The sequence below is a fragment of the Metopolophium dirhodum genome, chromosome 6, assembly GCF_019925205.1.
Source record: "Metopolophium dirhodum isolate CAU chromosome 6, ASM1992520v1, whole genome shotgun sequence".
Classification (NCBI taxonomy): Eukaryota; Metazoa; Arthropoda; class Insecta; order Hemiptera; family Aphididae; genus Metopolophium; species Metopolophium dirhodum.
In genome coordinates, this window is record NC_083565.1 from 4,238,090 (window position 1) to 4,258,206 (window position 20,117).

The 20,117-nt window shown below is 29.0% G+C and overlaps 1 protein-coding gene across 2 annotated transcripts; it reads right to left on the bottom strand.

Annotated features, from left to right (window-relative positions):
- Window positions 1-3,614: 3,614 nt before the first annotated feature.
- Window positions 3,615-14,440, bottom strand: LOC132946189 (ATP-binding cassette sub-family C member 4-like). 2 transcript variants are annotated; one of them, XM_061016057.1, is made up of 26 exons: window positions 13,970-14,440; window positions 13,768-13,851; window positions 12,025-12,135; window positions 11,806-11,940; window positions 10,537-10,747; window positions 9,653-9,875; window positions 9,400-9,556; window positions 9,176-9,314; window positions 8,638-8,748; window positions 8,239-8,526; window positions 7,814-7,978; window positions 7,620-7,741; window positions 7,456-7,553; window positions 7,306-7,391; window positions 6,825-7,216; window positions 6,455-6,738; window positions 6,300-6,379; window positions 6,055-6,205; window positions 5,854-5,960; window positions 5,395-5,518; window positions 5,153-5,323; window positions 4,941-5,068; window positions 4,639-4,884; window positions 4,354-4,526; window positions 4,026-4,266; window positions 3,615-3,924 (listed from the first exon to the last, which is right to left on the bottom strand). In XM_061016057.1, the coding sequence occupies exons 1-26, from the start codon at window positions 14,044-14,046 to the stop codon at window positions 3,880-3,882; spliced, it is 4,149 nt and encodes a 1,382-aa protein (XP_060872040.1). In that variant the 5' UTR covers window positions 14,047-14,440; the 3' UTR covers window positions 3,615-3,879. The 2 variants fall into 2 exon arrangements, with proteins under 2 accessions (XP_060872040.1, XP_060872041.1); XM_061016058.1 differs by lacking the exons at window positions 11,806-11,940; window positions 12,025-12,135.
- Between the last annotated feature and the right edge of the window lie 5,677 nt (window positions 14,441-20,117).

The following is a 20,117-nucleotide window of genomic DNA, read 5'->3' on the forward strand; positions in this document are numbered from 1 at the left end:
TAGGTGCAAACTAAATAACCAAACTCATAACGGCGTGGAAACAACGTTTATTTCAACAACGGTGAAATCGGAATAATGAATTAAAAAAATCCTGGATACTAAAAATGGTTAATGATAATACAGTAGCAATATTAGTAGCGCAGCTTATTTTTATTGGCCAATAGGCAATGAGCAATAACAATAATACGATGGGATATCGATGAACTTCTGTTTGGAATTCCCCAGCTCACCCATCATACCACGGTACAAATCATATTACAATCACACCCAAACAATAACATGATCGTATTAAACCTTAGAGATGATTCAAGTTAAACTATTTTAGATATAATATATCCTATTTTAATCAAAACATTCAAATATTTTACTACCTACGAGCTAACCAAATTAAAAACAAGGGATCCAACATGAGCATTATATTAAGTCTACCACTGTTAAATAATTAGCTCTATCAACTTAACAATTATTCAATCTACAGTGAAAATATTAATAAAAAGGTGCTCTGCTGTACTGAAGGTTACAAGTGGGTCACTGTATAATGCATGGTATTAAATTTTAATTTAATGATATATCATTGTATAAGAAAAACGATTCTGAGCGGAGACGGTATGTCAGTCTAGGTTTAAGACATATTATACATATTTATGGTATTAAAAAAAAAATTGACCTATAATAGGTACCTATACTAAATTCCAAATTAATCATATCACAATATCCATTAGGTACTTGTAACGCGTTATACATCAACAACAAACCGTGATACTATCATAGATATATAATAGTACACTTTAGAAGTTTCAAGTAACCACGAATAATATTATACAATCACAACAAAATAACTAAAATAGTTATTCTAGGTTTTTTAATATGTAATTTCGTCCAAATTTGTACTTAAAATTACTATAAAAATAAACTGTGCTTGTGTATTATTTTGATTTTTTGGTAACAGAATAAACTACTTACATGGAATCTTGTTTTAAATTTTGAATCCTTAGCTATAAAAACTGAACATTTTATAATTTATTAATTACAATGATTGATAATTTTCGATATTTTGATAAATTTTGTCAAGATTTGATCTTTAAATGCTTATAAAAAAAACTGTGCCAATGTATTTTTCATATTTTACAACTGCTATTGTAACAATATATCAGGAGCCTTGTATACAATTTTTACACTTTTTGGCACAACAGTCAAAATATTTTTAAAATTGTATGGTGTGTAGGAAATGCTAATATAATAAACATTCAGTGAAATTTTCATGTATCTACAGTTATTCGATTTTGAATTACAACAAAATAAGGAAATCGCTACATGAGAAATCGAGTAAATATTAAATGTTGTAAAAATTTGAATTTCAAACGGTCATAAAACTTTAATTTTACTTTCTCGTACACATTTTTTTTTTGATAAAGGTAGATAATCTTATAAGGAATCTTGTATTACATTTTAAAATCTTAGATTTAAAAAGAAAAATTTTTACGAATCCTCACTCAAAATAATTTGCTAACTTTCGTGATTTCTGAACTTTAAATGCTTATAAAAAAAAACTGTGACTAAATATTTTTAATATTTTTCATCTACCTTTGAAACAATATACTAGGAGCCTTCTATTTTATATTTTCAAGCTTTTTTAACCAACAACTAAAATTTTATTAACATTTCTAGAAATAAAACTAAAAAATAATGGAAAATCAAAATTTAATAAATATTGGCATAAACATTTTTTTGATTTTCGCAAAATTTCCATTTTGGGCGGTGCTGGCGAGACGCGCGAAATAGTCGAACGTGGTTTGTTCGCGGACCAGACACGTGCGAATTTCGGGGTATATCGTGCAAATTCGTGCTAATCACGTGCTAAATATTGGCATAAACAGTTTTTTGATTTTCGCAAAATTTCCATTTTGGGCGGTGCTGGCGAGACGCGCGAAATAATCGAACGTGGTTTGTTCGCGGACCAGACACGTGCGAATTTCGGGGTATATCATGCAAATTCGTGCTAATCACGTGCTACATTTTGGTATATCGAGTTTGTTATTATTTTTAAGTTTTACGTTGGGCGGTGCTGGTGAGACGTCTCTCCAGCACCGCACATCATTTTTTGTCATAGAGTTGTATATTTTGTCATGCAAATTTTGGCGATAGTCATGCAAATTCATGCTAATTTCCTGTAAAAAAAAATTGTAAAATTTTTGAATGGGTGGTGCTGGAGAGACGTTCGTACTAATAACCATGTTACTTGTGTGGCCGTGCTCCGTCGTTGTATTACTGTTATAATTTGAAACATTGTGTTGCGTATATTTTCTCTTTATTATTGATCTACCATTTACCACAATTTTTTTTTTATACTATTTGTATTTTATTTTTTTATACATGACGTATAATACGTTTGTATAATACAATATTATACAATTTGTATTATACAATTTACATCACTGCCCAGGAGACACCACGGGGAGGTTGGCTTTTAATTGTTTCGAAATGTATATTTATTATTTATGGATACTTATTTATTAATACATTTATCTAGATCTAAGATAAACATTAGATAACTTAAGCAGTATTTATCTAGATAATATAAGGTATCAGATGTTATTAGCGTTGGTACAACAAAAAATGTTACCCTCGTCTTTTTTTATTTTATAAATTCACTACATCTAAAATTACTAATTATTACGCATTATTTACCATGACGTGTTTCAAAAATTTCAGTTATATTCACATTCATGGTTCTTACTATTTAGTTAGGAAAAACGAATCAAACTGACATACTGTCAAACTGAGTCTATGTGAATGAAAGAATAAAGAAATCTGTAGTCATATATTATATTATATTGATATAATAGGCGTAAAAAAGATATTACATATTGTCTAATAATTTATGTGTATTATGTTTACCCAAAAGTTCTTTGATTAGACTGATTTATCCGGTAAAATTATAATATCTTTTATTCTATGTGTTCAAACGCAGTTTACCCGTTTACTAGTGCCTATTTGTAACCGTTCGTGTAGGCTTTTAGGTTAATGCCCGATGTGCCTAAACGTCCAGCGCTCAAAATAATGTCTACGGCCAATGATGGGCCATGGCTCATTGCTCCTCCCCCCCTTCGGCCTTCGCTACGCCACTGATCACATATATAACTATAATATAAGAACTATAAATCCATAAGTGCAGTATTCACAAACCAAACTTAAATTACATATCAAAACGACAAGGGTTTTTGAAAATTTGACACCCAATACAGTTATGTGATTGATACTGGACAATCCACGCCCGACATGTTTAATACACGAACAGACAAATGTTTACACTGAGCTTGGTATGAGTAACGCTTATGGCTTTTAGTATCCATACGTATGCGGTATAACCATAGCACAGATAGAAAATTATACAAATAATTTATTATATAGATAATTTTAAAGTTATCTGTGCACAACACTATACATGTATTAAGTATTTATTTTACCTACATAGTATATATTCATTATATTCTACTATTTTAAATAATGTGAAATGGAATAAAACATATTTAAAATTACAAAATTTGGACTTGATAACTCAATCATTTTCCGTTCAAAAATTGAATCATATTGATAAAAATTGGAGGAAAAAAATTTATTTAAAAGTAATAGTCATTGAACAACGAGTAAAGAAATAATTAATAAACATTTTTATAATAATTGTATAAAAATATTACTTTTTTAAAATTGTGAAATTATTTTTTTTAATACACATTTTTCACTATTGTATAAAATAATTCTATATAGCATGTATAGTACGATATTATACATTTGTATTCTACAAACTCATATCACCATCTATAACGATATAGTTGCGATTTACAAACAACAACTCCGACTTCTTCAATAATTTAATTGCTAGGAGATTTCTGCATCAACTAGAGGACTGAATTTTTTAAAACTCTAAAATATTATGGTACAGACATTTTAGTTATAAAATTATGAAATATCATACAGTTTATAACTTATGAAGTGTGTTAACGAAATGTAGTTTGTTCAAATACCTCAGATGCCACACTATGTAAAAAGTAAGCAGTATCCTTTCCCGTCTGTTCTACCATTTTGTAGAAAAATCCATCAGTGTTTTTCAACAAACTATACGGATGGTCAAATTCAATTATTTTTCCAAAATCCATTACTAGTACTTTATCGGAGTCCATAATAGTATTAAGACGGTGAGCAATTGTTAGTACTGTGCAAAACCTAAATTTATTTCTAATTGTATTTTGAATCAACTTATCAGTCCTGTAAAAAAATTAGTATGTATGTATTGTATGTGATTAAATATTTTTGGATTTCAAAAGAAATTGCAGCTTTCAAAACTTTTATTACATTGGATCGACATTGGCGGTGGCCTCATCCAATATCAGGATCTTATGTTTTTGTACTATTGCTCTAGCCAAACAAACTAATTGCCTTTGACCAACACTGAAATTGGATCCACTCATGGACATTTTCGAGTTTAGACCATCGGGCAAATCCTCTACAAAGTCTTTGAGTTCTACCTATAATCATAAATAAACTACTATGTTATAATTAATTCTTAAAATATTTTTCATTCAGTTATTCATAACATCGATATTTTGTTTTTTAAGTGAAAGTAGTTAAGAAATATACTTCATCTAGTGCATTCCAAAGAGCATGATCTGAGTATTCGTCAAATGGATCTAAGTTTGTTCGCATTGTCCCAGAAAACAATACTGGTTCTTGAGGAATAATGGACAACTTAGATCTGAGGTCATTCAGTTCTAATTCGTGTATATCTACATCATCAATGATGATTTTACCTTCATTTAGAGCTAATCTAAACAATGCTCCGATAAAGGATGATTTACCTGCACCGGTCCTACCAACAATACCCACCTAAATAAACGTAAAACAATCATCATTTAATATTTAAAATAACACTCAATCGTTACTTTTTCCATTGTCTGAATTTGAATATTTAGATCTTTTAATACATATGGTAAATCTGGGCTGTAACGTAAACTAAAATTTTTGAACACGATTTTTCCCAAGGAAGGCCACTCTTTTAGTCTCGTTTTATCTAGAAAACAAAAATAATAATTTAAACATAAATTATTCGTGGGATATAAAATATATAAATGCGATAGTTGTTATCTAATTTTACCAGTAGTACATTGAAGGGTATCTTCGATAGGTAAATGTGTATATTGTAATATTCTTTCAACAGTTATCATTCGGTTTTCTAAAGATGTTGATAGTTGTATTCCCCATTGGATCCTGTTGATCAATGTAATCACCTGTGTAATAGCTAGACCAACAAATCCTCCTTGGATATCTAAAATAATAACAAATTAATTTAAATAACATAATAACTTTCACTATATTGTATCTTAGTTTTTAACTTACTTCTGTCAATTACTAAAAAGCAGAATATTACAACACTTAAATACATAATACAGATTATATCCAACCAAAAAGCGAATCCTCGATTCAAACACGTACACAAATATGATGCAGAGGTATGTAAATCCTAAATATTATATTAAAAAAAAATATAATTATATGAACCATTAAAATAATAGTTTTTTTTGGATCGAGAAGCCCGGCAACTATGGTCATCAACTGTTTGTTTTTAGTTTGCAGGCGAAATTTTTTAGTGGGCACTTATGGGTATCTGCCATGCTTGGGTGGGGGACGGCGACACTGCTCTCCGGACACCGTGAATTGCTTAAAGAAAAATGCCACCCGTAAACCGAGGTTTGAACCAGCGCCGGTGTGCGTCACAACCGACGCCTTGGTCCGCTCGGCCACTCCGTCCCCAAATAATAGTTTTATTAACATCGTATAATAACAATTTTAACTTACTTGATGTTTATCAAATTCACGAGATAATATATTCTCTACTTTAAATGCTCTTATTGTTGTTAAACCTTGTATTGATGTATTCATATGAGCTAATACAGGACTTCGTGCTGTTTATAGTTAAACATAACAATTGTTTTAATTTAATATAAAATATATACAATAGGTATACACAACTATTTATAGTTTAAATATGGCACTTACTTTCTCCTTCTAACTTGATAATACCTTGAGATGTATTGAGATGTAAATATCTTAGTTTGTAGATGATAATTCCGACGATAAATGTAGGTATCAAAAGATAAACATTAGTAAATACAACAATAAATACACTTGCCAAACTTAAAAAAACAATCTATTAAAAATAAATAAATAAATATGAAGCATTAATTTATGTTTAAGTGGAAAAAACATCGAAGTATATTAAAAATTATTCTTCAATTTATTACTTGTATGAATTCAAAAAAAATATTTGGTAAGGTTTTATCCACCGATTCCATGTCTTTAGAAAAGCGGTTCAATATCTGTCCTGCATAAAATAATATAATATAATATTTTATGCAAGAATGTGTAAATCACATAGGTAATTCAAAAAAAATAATACCTGTAGAATTGGTATTGAAAAAAAACATGGTGGTTCTTATAATGGAATTGAACATTTGTTTGTGTAAATTTATTGAAGCTTTCGTAGTTATTTTGACAAATATAGCGGACCTGATGATAAGTGATAATATCAGGAGAACCATTAATATGACATAAATCATAACATAATATCGCTGGAAATTAGGTAACAACAATGATGCACTATTCGAATCGCAAGGCGTTGCTGTATTATTGCTGTAAGATGTATTTAATAATTTTTGATGTTCATATACTTCGTGATTTACCCTGAAAATAATATACACAATACACATAAATACTTAAAATTATTTTTCCATTGATTGATAGTAAATGAATAGTCGTATAAATAGTACCAAATGCTAAGCCAAAAATCTCCACTGGTAGTTAGTACTTGAGTAAAAATGCACATACAAATACTTAACAGAATGTCAATTGGGCTTCCACCAGCCAATATGTATGATATGATTATGTTTTTGAAATTATATTCATATGACTTGGGAGGTGATATTTGATTAGGTTTTAAAGCTTTGTCATCACTAATGTGATTCTCATAATTAGACGATATAATGCTGTTGTTAGATCCACGCAGAGATGATACCAAGCGTAAATCGGCACTATTGTTGTTCATATTGTTAGTTTCGATTTCATTTTCAATATTAGCACTTTCTAAAGATCCAAGTAAATTTGTAAAGTCAAAACTGGAGGCTTTTAGAGTTTTATACGATCCTTCAGTTACTATTTTACCCTACAAATATAAATATTATAAAACTTAGGTTTAAGGTTGATATAGTATTAAATCATCCAGTAATCCAACGAATAAAAAAGTATACTAACATTATCCATTAGAACAATTTGATCAACGTAAGATAAATATTGTGCTTGGTGTGTAATGAGAATACATGTTTTTGCTTTTAGGTAATCTATTAATCAAAAATAACAATATGTTTATATGTGTTTATACTATTTAAAAATTCTTATGTGTACCTAAAATGCATTTTTCAAATAAATGCTTGCCAACTCTAACATCAACCGCTGAAAGTGGATCATCCAGTAAGTAAATATCTGCTTGTTTGTACACCGCTCTGTTGTAAAACATTTAGAATTATTAAATTGAAAATTATTTTGTTAATTTTGTAGATTATACTTGCCTCGCTAAATTAATTCTAGCTCTTTGTCCTCCACTTAAGGTTATTCCTCTTTCTCCCACTATCGTCTCATCACCAAGTGGAAATTGTTCAAAATCGCTTTTTAGTGCACATACATGAATAACCTATTTAAAAATTATATCAGTTAACTTTATTCTAAATTTCAAGATAGGTGATGTTAATCTTTATAAATTTACTTGTTTAAAACGTTCTTTGTCCATAGGTGATCCAAATAGAATATTCTGTTGAACAGTCCCAGAAAATATCCATGGCTCCTGTGGTGCATAAGACACTACACCATGCACAGAAATGCTGCCTTCAAAAATGGGCAATTCTCGTAAAATTGCGTGTATTAATGAACTCTGTATAGAATGTGATAACCATTAAAATAATAATAATATAATAATATAATCATTATATGTCTTATAAGATAGATTTAAAGTTCTTAAACTGTTTTTTTGCTATTTACATTTTACACATTATGTGTAAATATTGCAGAATGATAAATTAGTATAATTTTTTTAATTAATCTGTATTTTGATTTGTTTCTCGTAACATCCTATGATAATGGCAGTTAGAGAACCTCTAAAATAATACCATATTATTTGTTATATTTGTTCACCTTTCCAGCTCCTACTGATCCAACAACCGCAAGCAATCGGCCAGTTCTTGCAGTTAAGTTAATTTTTTCTAATGTGTTACTATTTTGATCGTCTGCCCATTTCGCAGTAGCATTTAAAATAACTATACTAAAACAATCATCAAGTTTAGTGTTATTTTCAAAATCCTTACAGTTTTTTGTAATATTGTCATCCGCAATAAGTGATTGAATAACATCTTTTTCCACTGATGTGGTGGATTTTGAACAACATTTTGATATTTGATCTTTTTCCCCAAGTAACAAGAAGTCCTAAACAAAAAATATGTATACTTAAATATTTTTTAAACATGCATCAACTATGTTACATATTCATCACTGATATTTGGAATAAATAAATATAAAAATACTAGGGTAATATACCTCGATGCGTTTAATGGATACAATCAATTCACCGATTTGCAACAAACCAGTACAGAACCGTACTGCCATTGAGAAATGCAACACAGTGTACAATGATGTAAGAACATAAACCTATAAGGAAATACTAAATAAAGATTAGTTTAACATAAATCGAGCTACAAATAATCAAATACTACGATTTAATAAGTTGTTAAGAAGTCTTTTATTGTATCCATTTTTCAATGGCACAATTTACCAAATTTGTTTCCACAGAACAAGTTTTCTGTTTGTTAGCATTTATATTAGATTGATTTGATTTGTGATATCTTAAAGTACAAACATTAAGTGTATAATATTTATGTTGTTTTTTTACGATATTTACATTTTTAAACTAGTTATGACTTATGAGTTATAACTTATTAGTAACTCCAATAGATTTATCTCAATATTAATGTAAAAAACAAAATTTGTTGTACGTAATACGTATATAAAACGGGACAATACATATGGGTATTATATGGGTATGGCTATAATAGCATCTTCTTAATTGTATATTTACTTTGCACACAGATATGTGATTTCCTAGTGAGATATACAATACAATACTGACAAATAATTGAAACCTTATTTGAAATACTTTGAACGATGTAGAAATGAATTTAATAAATGTTGATCCTTTAATTTGTTTAACTTCCATTCTATAGTTTATGAAAAACATAACATAGTAGGTACTATTATATAAATATATAAATTCAACTTTTTATAAAATCGTATAAAACGTACTTTCGCACATATTCTATAAGTTTACTAAAAGGTTTTTCCCACGTGTACATTTTTATCACTTGTATTCCCAAAATGATTTCATTCATTAGACGTATTCTCTCATCGGTATTTTTCGCCGTCTTGTAATGGGTTTCAGACATTTTTTTCCCCATCCAACCTGATAATTAAATAAGTAATATACAATTTAGGTATGCAGAATGATTGCAAATAAATGTATTAATTTCACCTATTTAAAATAATTTAGTCAACAAACCTTGTAATGGAATAAAAAATAAAAAGGTGGCTATTCCAACTAACGAGGACATGCCAATTTCCTGCCACAATAAATATGTGACCACTATTGTTTGCAGGGGTCCAATCCACAAATAATGTAATTTATTTAATGTAATGTCGAAATGATTTACATCATTCGATACCAAATTTATCATTTGGCCAACTGTGGTTTCGTCAAGAGCTTTATTACTCAGAAATAATGCCTAGGTAAAAAATAATATAAAACTATTTTTGATTCGTAAAATTAAGATAAACAAAATATTTCCATGTTATACATTTAGTTATTGCTTCATCATTTATTAATATTCAACATTTCGGAAATAATAGCTATTTCTATATAATATACGCAAAATCAGCTTTTGACAAAATCGATTTTGTGTTTCTCTAGTACCTAACTCAAAACGATTAACCGATTATACTTGAAATGTTCACATAATATTTATATGACCATTATCCATAATAATAAAATGTTAAAATATTTTAACTGTTTTTGAGGTATTTGTAGGCAATTGAAATTTTCAAAAATGTTTAGCTCGGAAAAAAAAATTTAATACGGGGCTCCTCCGTTATTAATATAAAAAAAAAATGATGCTTAAATCTACAAAATTTATTACTCTGAAGACGTCCACATTTTTAAATTATTTTGAGGTGGAAAATTTGTCTATTTATATTTGGTTATAATTCAAAAATATAGGATATACCTGAACATAGGTTATACCCCACAGATATACCTGAAAAATTCCCCAGATGATTACTTTATAATTTTTATGTATTTTCCAAATATTTTTTTTTTAGCTAGAAATCACTGGTTAACGGTATAATAATGTTATTTTTAAAGAATATTTCATAGGTTTACGGGTTTACCTTCCTGTAAATTAGAGACGAGCATGCAACTCGCACCTTCAGCGCTTCGTTAAATACTTCTTGATCTAATAAATAGTGTATGTTTGTTGTTATAAATAAGCTGATTACTAAACTGGAAGCGCAAATGTATGCATATCTTATATCAGAGTTTTTGGAATAATCGGGATTGAAATATTCCAATAGTTCACCAATTAATATAGGTTGAGATATCCTGTAATAATGGTGTACTTAATTAAAACCTTTCAAAATATTTACTGGTTTAAATTAATATTACATCAACAAAATATATACAAATAAATAATATGTCAAACCAACAATATTATTAAACCACCTTTTAAAACTTATACAGTTCACATAATTTGGCCAGTTTGAATTCGAAGCTATGCCAAACACAATTCTTAAGAGTCAATAAGTGTTGAATAATAATGATATTAATAAAAAAACCAATTTCTTTGAACATAGTACCATAGATAAACTTTTTATATAACGTATACAGCCAACTGAATTAATTTCATTTTTCTATACTATATACAAAAATGCACGAGCTTGACCAATACGATAAGGAAATATTACTATATTTAATTTAATTATAGTAATTATAAGCATTGCTTGACTAAATGATACTTTTAGGATTTTTTTATATAATAACAACGTGAATTTATTATTTTATAAAATAAGTCGTTGACAAAATTAATCTAGGATTAAATATCCTGTAACTAAAATGTCCAAGGTTAAAATAACCAATAGATAGGACAAAATATCCAATTTGTTAATTTAAAATATATATCTGAGTATGATTGCCGATAAATTGTTGTATACAAATATACAAAATAAAAATAATAATCTAACATATTATAGGTAAATTATATTACACAAACAAAGTAGTTTAAGTTTTTCTTGCATTCTTAAATATTTTGGTGTTTTTCGTGATGGGATGTCCCAAACTCTCTTTGGCAATTTATTTTTGTCAGTTAATTTTTTTTTTTTAAATTAATTTTTTCATAAAACAGGGTTTGCGAGCGGTTTTTTGAAGGGTTGAATCTATTTAGTTTTCGTTTATAAAACCACAATATGCATTGCTTTAAATTCGTAAATAAGCGTATACCTTGTAGTTGTTTTACAAAAACAGTTCAAAACACTACTGTCAATAAGTGCATCTACAAATTGTAGAATTGGACACTCGATAGTTTATTTATGTAGTTTTTTATATTCCTTAATATTTTTGTTTATTAATGTAAGTTAATTAGAAAAATAAAATATAATTCTTACTTTAAAATAACTTCGAGTATACAAATTAAAAATCCTAGAAACATATATTTAGCACCAAACATTTGGATCAAAGCTCTCAACAATATCGGCTTCCGATTCGCTAAATATGCATTGGCCAACTCCGATCTCCATGTCCTAAATATGTGCCGAAAGAAATGTCAATTTACTTCAAAGTATTAATAAGAAATACTATAGTATTATACATTATAGTTGATTTACTTTTTTAATTTGTCGCCTAATGATGATGATGTGTGATCGTCTAATGTCGTATACAAATCAGTTTCATTTAAATCCCTGTGCCGTCCTATTTTTAATAGGTCGGACAACCATCTAAATCAGACATACAATAGTTTAAAAAATCCACAAAATAAATTTGCATTTTTTTTTAAATTAAAAATATTTACAAATAATTCAAACAATAGGTACACTATACAATTGTTTTTTCAAAATTACATTTATTGATTGGTAATTACCGGATTGGGTCGGCATGTGATTGAGCAAAACTCAATGGATCTTATTATTGAATTGTGCCAATGAATTATAGTCATAACTATAATGGTTTTAATAATGGAATATTTGTGATACCTAGCATTGTGATTTATCAGTTATCGAGTGGACATAACTATTATAAAATAAAACTAGCCAATTTTGTTTACAAATATTCACATAAACTACACTATTTAGTATTTTCGTTGAATTTGCAGACGAAGGGATTAGGCATTTTTAAAGCATTCAAAATGGTTAAGCAAACATTAGGCATTATAAAAATAAATTCAAGGGATTTTAAAATTATTTTAAATGCAACGGATAAGTTTGTTGAATGTTGATTGAGCAAATACATCATTAAGAACTATATTGGTATATTGGATTTTTTTTAAATATGTAAAAATAATTCAAACTAGGTAGGTACCTATATAATTTTAGATTATGAGCGGAGCGATGAATTTATTGGTTTTACAATGATGTGTGTTTTTTTTGTGTCTGTGTACAAGATAAGTAGACGAAATAATGCTTCGGTTTTCAACTTCAGTATCTTGTTCGATGGGAAAGTGAATCTAGTTAGAGCAGTCGGGAGGTCAAAATTTAAAATTCTCAAAAGTTTTCAAAAGCGGGAATTTTACGCAAAATGAGTTTTTGACAAAATTGATTTTGGTTTTTGGTGTAACTCTAAAACGAACGACCGTAGATAAATGATATTTTCACTGCGGTTGTTTATATTTGCATTTTCTATAGGTACACGATAACATTTTCAAAATATTTTTATTTGTGTTGAACTGTTTAAAGACATTTTCAGTTTTAAATTTTTTTAGTTTTTTTTGCTAGAATGTCAAGAAAATGTTTTATTAGTTTTTTTTTAAACTATTGTCTATAAAATATTTTATGCTCGGTCAAAAATCTTGAAAATGTAATACAACGTTCATCATAAGTTGTTGTTAGTGGAGATTAAAAAAAAAGTTGAGCGTAAATTCACAATAATTACTTATGAGCGTATATAGTTAAAATGTTGACAAAATTCATTAAAATCATGAAATTCGGCAAATTATTTCAAGTTGGAAATTCATTAAACATTTTCTATTTATACCTAAGATTTTAAAATTGTATGAAAGATTCCCTTTAAGTTTTGCTACATTTAACATAAAAAATAACTTTACCGAGGTCAAATTAAAATTGTACAAGTGTTTGAAGTTAGACTTGGATATTCACCCGTAAATTAACAAATTCTCGGAACAAATTCCGGCCAATTGGTATCTGTCATTTTCATATTTTTAACATACAAGTATATTTTAACGACTAAAATACGCCCTGCAAGTATACCCTGGATGTTCATCTTCGCCGACGGCTACCGTTATGATTACTATCTTATAATGTAAAGTAATACCAACTGTGTATGTAGTTTGTGACGTCAGACGTCGGCCAAGATGAACTGGACGGGTTATAAGTATATTATTTTAAATAATTTACCGGTATGTGATGATTTCAAAAATATTTGCATTACATCTTGGATTGTGAGGACGTTCTATTTTACTTTCTGCCTTCGGTATTTCTCTTAAATTACAAAATAATGAAACAAGTAAATACAAATTCAGTTGGTTATTACTTATTAGTTAATATATAGATATAAATATATAAATTATATAATATTTGAATACATTTGATAACTTACCTGTACATAATGTATATAGTACCAACGGTTGTGTAATTCGTATTATGATGTCTGATGGATACTAAGTTAATAATCATGTAAAACTAATATTTATTAATCTTACATTGTATTATTTTTGAAGGTATAAAGAGGACGTCACACCCGCATGTGTCGTCTCCGTCTTACAAATGTACAATATAGCAAAAACTGTTTTGCGCGGGACAACTTTTATCTTTCTGTGTTTGTTAGTAGTGGCTCCAAAATTACTGAACATATAGGGTAGAAAATTATCTTTGCAACAACGTGCCTATATTTTAGATAACATAAATACAATAAATGTTCTTTGCTTCAAACATTTCGTTTTTTATGTTTTTTATTTGCTTATAAAAAATGATTGGATAGTACTATTAAAAAAAAACACGTTGTTGCACAGATAAGTTTTTCATTACGTGTTGTAAAAATTTGGTAGTTCTACAACAAACATGGTGCGAGAAAAGTTGTCCCGCGCATAACAGTTTTTACTATGTTGTACATTTGGAAGACGGCGAGACAACACATGCGGGTGTGACGTCCTCTTAAAAAAAAAGTAAAACACTGATATTTTCCACTTCTTATAATCAGTGTTATGTGAAGTATCTAATCAGTGGGTATTTATCGTTCAGAGTATTAAATAATAGACTGTATTTTGTATGAACCAATCGTTCTTACCACATCAAATAACATAAAACCACTTCCTCCCCTTTTTAAATATTTTTTATAAGAATGAGATAGCTAAAGTTATCGACAAAATAAAAGTTTAATATTACATTTTTAAAAACGGACTCGACACGTTCCTCACAACGTCCGTCCACTTATGTATTAGTAAGTTTAAGGACATTTTAAGGAGCCTTTGAAATATTTTAATATTTGAACTGATATTAGCTCTCTCACAAGGGGTTGGTATTAAAAAATCCAATGTATAAAATCATACATAATAAAGAATGGATATGACACTCCGGCCAATACCAGTATTCCGGTCCACGAGAGAACATTACCGTGTCCCGAGTCCCGACCAAAATGGTTCTGAACACTCATCGACAAAGGTTCGGTACATTACTCAGTACATTCGGCTACAATTTAATTTGATTTCTCATGCTCGACGCTTCGATGGCAAATAGTATAAAATAGACAATTCAAACACTGCAGCCGCCGTCACCCCGCACACATTGCCCACTAATCCTGGTCACTGCCAACCGACCCCTCCTCCCATTCAGCTTACCCATTCCACCGACGATGACGCCGATACCGCCGCCACCGCCTCCTCCCAAACACAATGCCCACTCCAACTGGCTATCACCGACTCTTCCACCTTGTCAGCTTACTCATTCTATCGACGCCGCGAATCCATTATCTGTTATAAGTAATCATATTTTCGTTAACATATTGTATATATGTATTCGTTCGTTTTGACGTTTAGTTATATATGAAGTCCAGCCCGGCCCGGAAAATTGTACAAAAAAACCTAGGCCCGGCCCGGAATAAAATTCCAAGACTTAAAAAAGCCCGGTCCAACCCTTTATTTTATTTCAAAGGCCCGGCCCGGTCCAATGTTACTACGGGCCGGGCTTTTTAAGGACCTGGTCGGGCTGGCCCGGTCCTTGCAGGTCCTTAGTAGGTACCTACATTATGGACAGGTCAGTTATCAAATTATAATATATTCGAATATTAGATCTATATTTAGTATTTACTTAACTTGTGCTACCTGGGCTTTTTTTTGGACAATTTTTCGGGCCGGGCCGGGCTGGACTTCGAATAATAAATCAAGGGTTGGACCGGGCTTTTTAAGGATTTTTCTTCGACAATAAATAATTACAATTTAAAATAATAAATAATAATGATAAAACCGGTGTTGGTATAGGTTAGGTTAGGTTAGGTTAGGCTCTACATATAGAGTATACTCTATGGATAGATACTAGATAGTAGACACAATCACAATGCATATAATAATATTAAGATTGGTAGGTATAATAAAGCTATTTATATACCATAATAATATTATATTTTTTTTCACAATATTTTTTGGATCAGGTCGGGCCGGGCTTGAAGATAAAATGTATGGACCAGACCGGGCTTTTTACGAGCTTAACATTATTTTCGGACCGGGCCAAGGATTTTTTTTCACAATATTTTTTGGACTGGGCCGGACCGTGCTCGAGGATTAAATGTATAAAATGGACCGGGCTTTTCACGAGCTTAACATTATTTTCGGACCGGGCCAGGGCTTATTTTTCACAATATTTTTTGAATCGGGCCTAGCTGGGCCTGAGGATAAAATTGATGGACCGGACCGGGACAAAAATTTACGGCCCTTACAGGTCTATAGTACCTACATAGTTAGTCGTTTAATTCGAACTATGGTTTGTGCTTAATATTTAGATAATAATCATGTTAAACAACAAAACTATAATATTTAAGAGTCTTATATTGTATTTCTTGTGAATATATTTCAAAAAAATATTATTTTGGTTACAATAAATTATTAGTATAGGTACACTCACGCCGATTATTTAAATTAAAACATTGATATATTCCACTTCCTATAACCAGTTTTATTTGTACCTATCATCAGTGATTTTTATATCTCCCATAACCAGTTTTATTCATAACCATTATTAGGTTTGTATTTATCAACTGGTTTAGAATTCAAAATTCATCTTCAGGTTAACATAATAAAATAAAATCGCAATTTTTTGATATTATCACACCAAAAACACTTCGTTATAACTCCAAGTAAAAAAACCTAAGATAAAAAAATTCATGTAGTGACATTACATTTAGTAATGATTAAACCTCTAAAAAATATGATATAATTGGAAACTAAGTAAAATGCAATTTTATAATATTACAAAGACCTATGACGACAAATAAGATTAATTGTAAAGTTAAGGACTTAGTCAACATATTGTTAACTTGGCAGGACGTGTAAGTACCTAAATACAAATAAATAACCACCATAATAAATTTCGTAAATAAATTAATAATATATAAACAATTTGTTGAAGTGTTTAACTTTAAAATGAATCTCTTTTGTCGTCATAGCCCATTGGTATATTTGTAGTATTAAAAAATGGCATTTTACTTAATTTCCAATTATACCACATTTTTTAAAGGTTTAATAATTACTAAATGTTATGCCACTACATGAATTTTTTTTTTACACGGAGTAATAAGTTCTAACGGAGTGTTTTGGTGTTATATTACATGAGTGCATTAGGTAACTTAACTAGGTAGGGTAACATCACTAGTAAATGAACGCTTAAAAAGCTTATATATAATTACAATTTGGTGTTATTGACTTACTTACTAATATGAAGTTTCTACTAAAGAAGGTCTGTAAAATAATGTTTTGAAGAAATCTAAATTTAACTTAAGCATGATTTTTAATTAATTATTTATTCATAAAAACCAGTTTTCCTAGTAAATGAACAAATTTTTTTCAATGAATGACACTTATGTTCCTGTAAATGTACACTTAATTCATTTTCCATTTACCAGATATTTCATTAAGATTTTTAATAATGATTATTTTATTTTATTTTATTATATCCGGTGGCGGTGGCGTTAAATTCTATTGTCTTGGTTTTAACGCCGTGGTGAGCGGTGAAATGTGTGCTGTAGCAATTCGCCGCCACCGCCACCGGTGCAATGTGTAACCTATAAACTAAGTATTAGTATAACTAGTATGCTACTAGTTTACAGGTTTATGTATGTATTATTATAATAAGTCAATGTAACAAAAACGTTGAATTTAAAAACGAGACTAGCTATACTAGTAATACTTAATATAAGTTTATTCATAATTCGTTTAATTCAATTGGAAAATGTTTCTAATTATACATGAATCATGATATAATACGATAATTATATTTTTGTTTTTAACCACAGACCTCCGGTTACCAAACAGTTGTACCGACTCCGAGTTTTGTGAATTTTTCATCTGTCAATCTTAACATTTTGCCGCTTGTTTTTCAAGAGAAATAACCAATTTTTGTCGTTGGTCTTTAATTTTTTCTATTATATTTTACATTTAAAAAATAATTTTTGAATGTAAGCCACACTCCACGCTGTCATAAAATATGTATTGAACATCATTCTCCAACCAAACTGGCTATTGACATCAATAACCAGGGAATGTCTAGATTTACCAATTTTTAGGTAAAATACGTCATTTACCGGTTAATAATCTCATTCACCACGTTTACAACATTTACCTTAAAATACCAGTATGTAATCCAAATACTAATTGCTATTTCTTAAAAATTACAAAACGAAGATATGAACATGAAATTTTGAATAGCGGTTCCTACAATGCTCTATAGCGATGTTCAATAAGAACTAAGAAGGAATTAATTAACCAAGTTTGATAAGTTATTCGGTGTTAATATAGTATACGGTCATCTAGGCGAACTGCCTTGGAGCTTACCGGTTGTGTTTAGTGTATCGTGTATGCATAACAAATGTTGCATGTACAATGTACATAGTACCTACATTGGACAATATAAAATATGTGATAAACGATAATCATAGTAGAAATTAAAGGCTATACATAAACTTGAACTAACTCTGACAATTATGAAAATGTACAATGGACCTTGTTCAAAATTTGAAACAGTAGTAGTTTCTCAGCTATAAGAATATTTTATTCCATAAAAAATATTTTACAAAATTATAAAACAGATGTAATCTTGAACCTAGTATTTATTGTACTAATTTTGTCAAATTATAATAAATTGTTATATATATATATAGATATTATAATTAATCTATATATTACAATTTACAAATCACCATAGCTCATATATCGTCCAAAGTTCAAACTCATTATCATGGACCTAGTATCCTTAATACACAAAGTTAAATAACTAAAAACGTCAAGTTCAAATTTTGATTTTAAAACAACATTATTTTAAGAAAATTAATGCTAAATAGTTTGCAGTAAAAAAGGGAGGTTCTCATTTGAAAAAAGGTTTGTATATCTACAGGAAACTCCTTAAGTAATAAGTAATATCAATATATCAGATTATTTGAAAATATTTGAATATAATACCTTTACGCATAATAATTAAAAATTCTAAAAAATAAATTTTGAATAAATATGAATTATTGAAAAAAAGGTAACTCCCTGAGTGAGCAATGAGCATGGTTGATCTAAACTTGTTAATCATAGTGTACTACATAAGTAATTCATAGAATAAATGTTGTTTTTATTTATTTTAATTCGTTATAGAGGCGGGTACTAGAGAGAGCAAACCAACATATCAACAAGTTGGTCAACGTACCAATCTGTGTTTATTCTGAGTTCTCTTGATACATATTTTCTGTATGAGGAATTCCAATATTATATGTTATTTATGTTTTATTACTATACATATAGAAAACATTTAACCATGAGCCGTCATTTATTTTTATGGCAATACGTTTTTAGTTAAGCAGATAAACCTATTCATACATTTAAACAAAGTAAAACAATTAAAAAAAACCTTGTATAACAAATAATTGTAAAAATCAAATTATTGCATGATTCTAAACAAGAAAAATAGTAAAATAAGCAAAAAAATATTACAATTATTTGTTTATTTTGTTTAGCTGTTTGGACTAGAGAAAACTGACAAACATACGACGAAGAACACAAAAATGTAGGTAATTGTTATATGGCAATACATTTGTTATTGACAAACGGTGACTATAATAAAAAAGCTTTTTCAATAATTTAATTGCTCAGATTTCTTAACCAACTGGAGTCTGGACTTTTTTAGAACTCTAAAAAATATGGTATAGAGATTTAAATTATAAAATATCACATATTTTATATTGATGAAATGAATAAATATGTATTTTAAGATACCAATCAGTGTTTATTCTGAGTTCTCTCGATACATGTTTTCTGTATGACGAATGCCAATATTATATGCTATTTACGTTTTATTACTATATAGCAAACATTTAACCATGAGCCGTCATTTATTTTTATGACAATTCGTTTTTAGTTAGGTAGATAAACTGATTCATAAATTTAAACAAAGTAAAACAACTAAAATAAACTTTGTGTAACAAATAATTGTAAGAACCAGATTATAGCATGATACTAACCAAGAAAAAAAGTAAAATATGCAAAAAAACATTAAATATA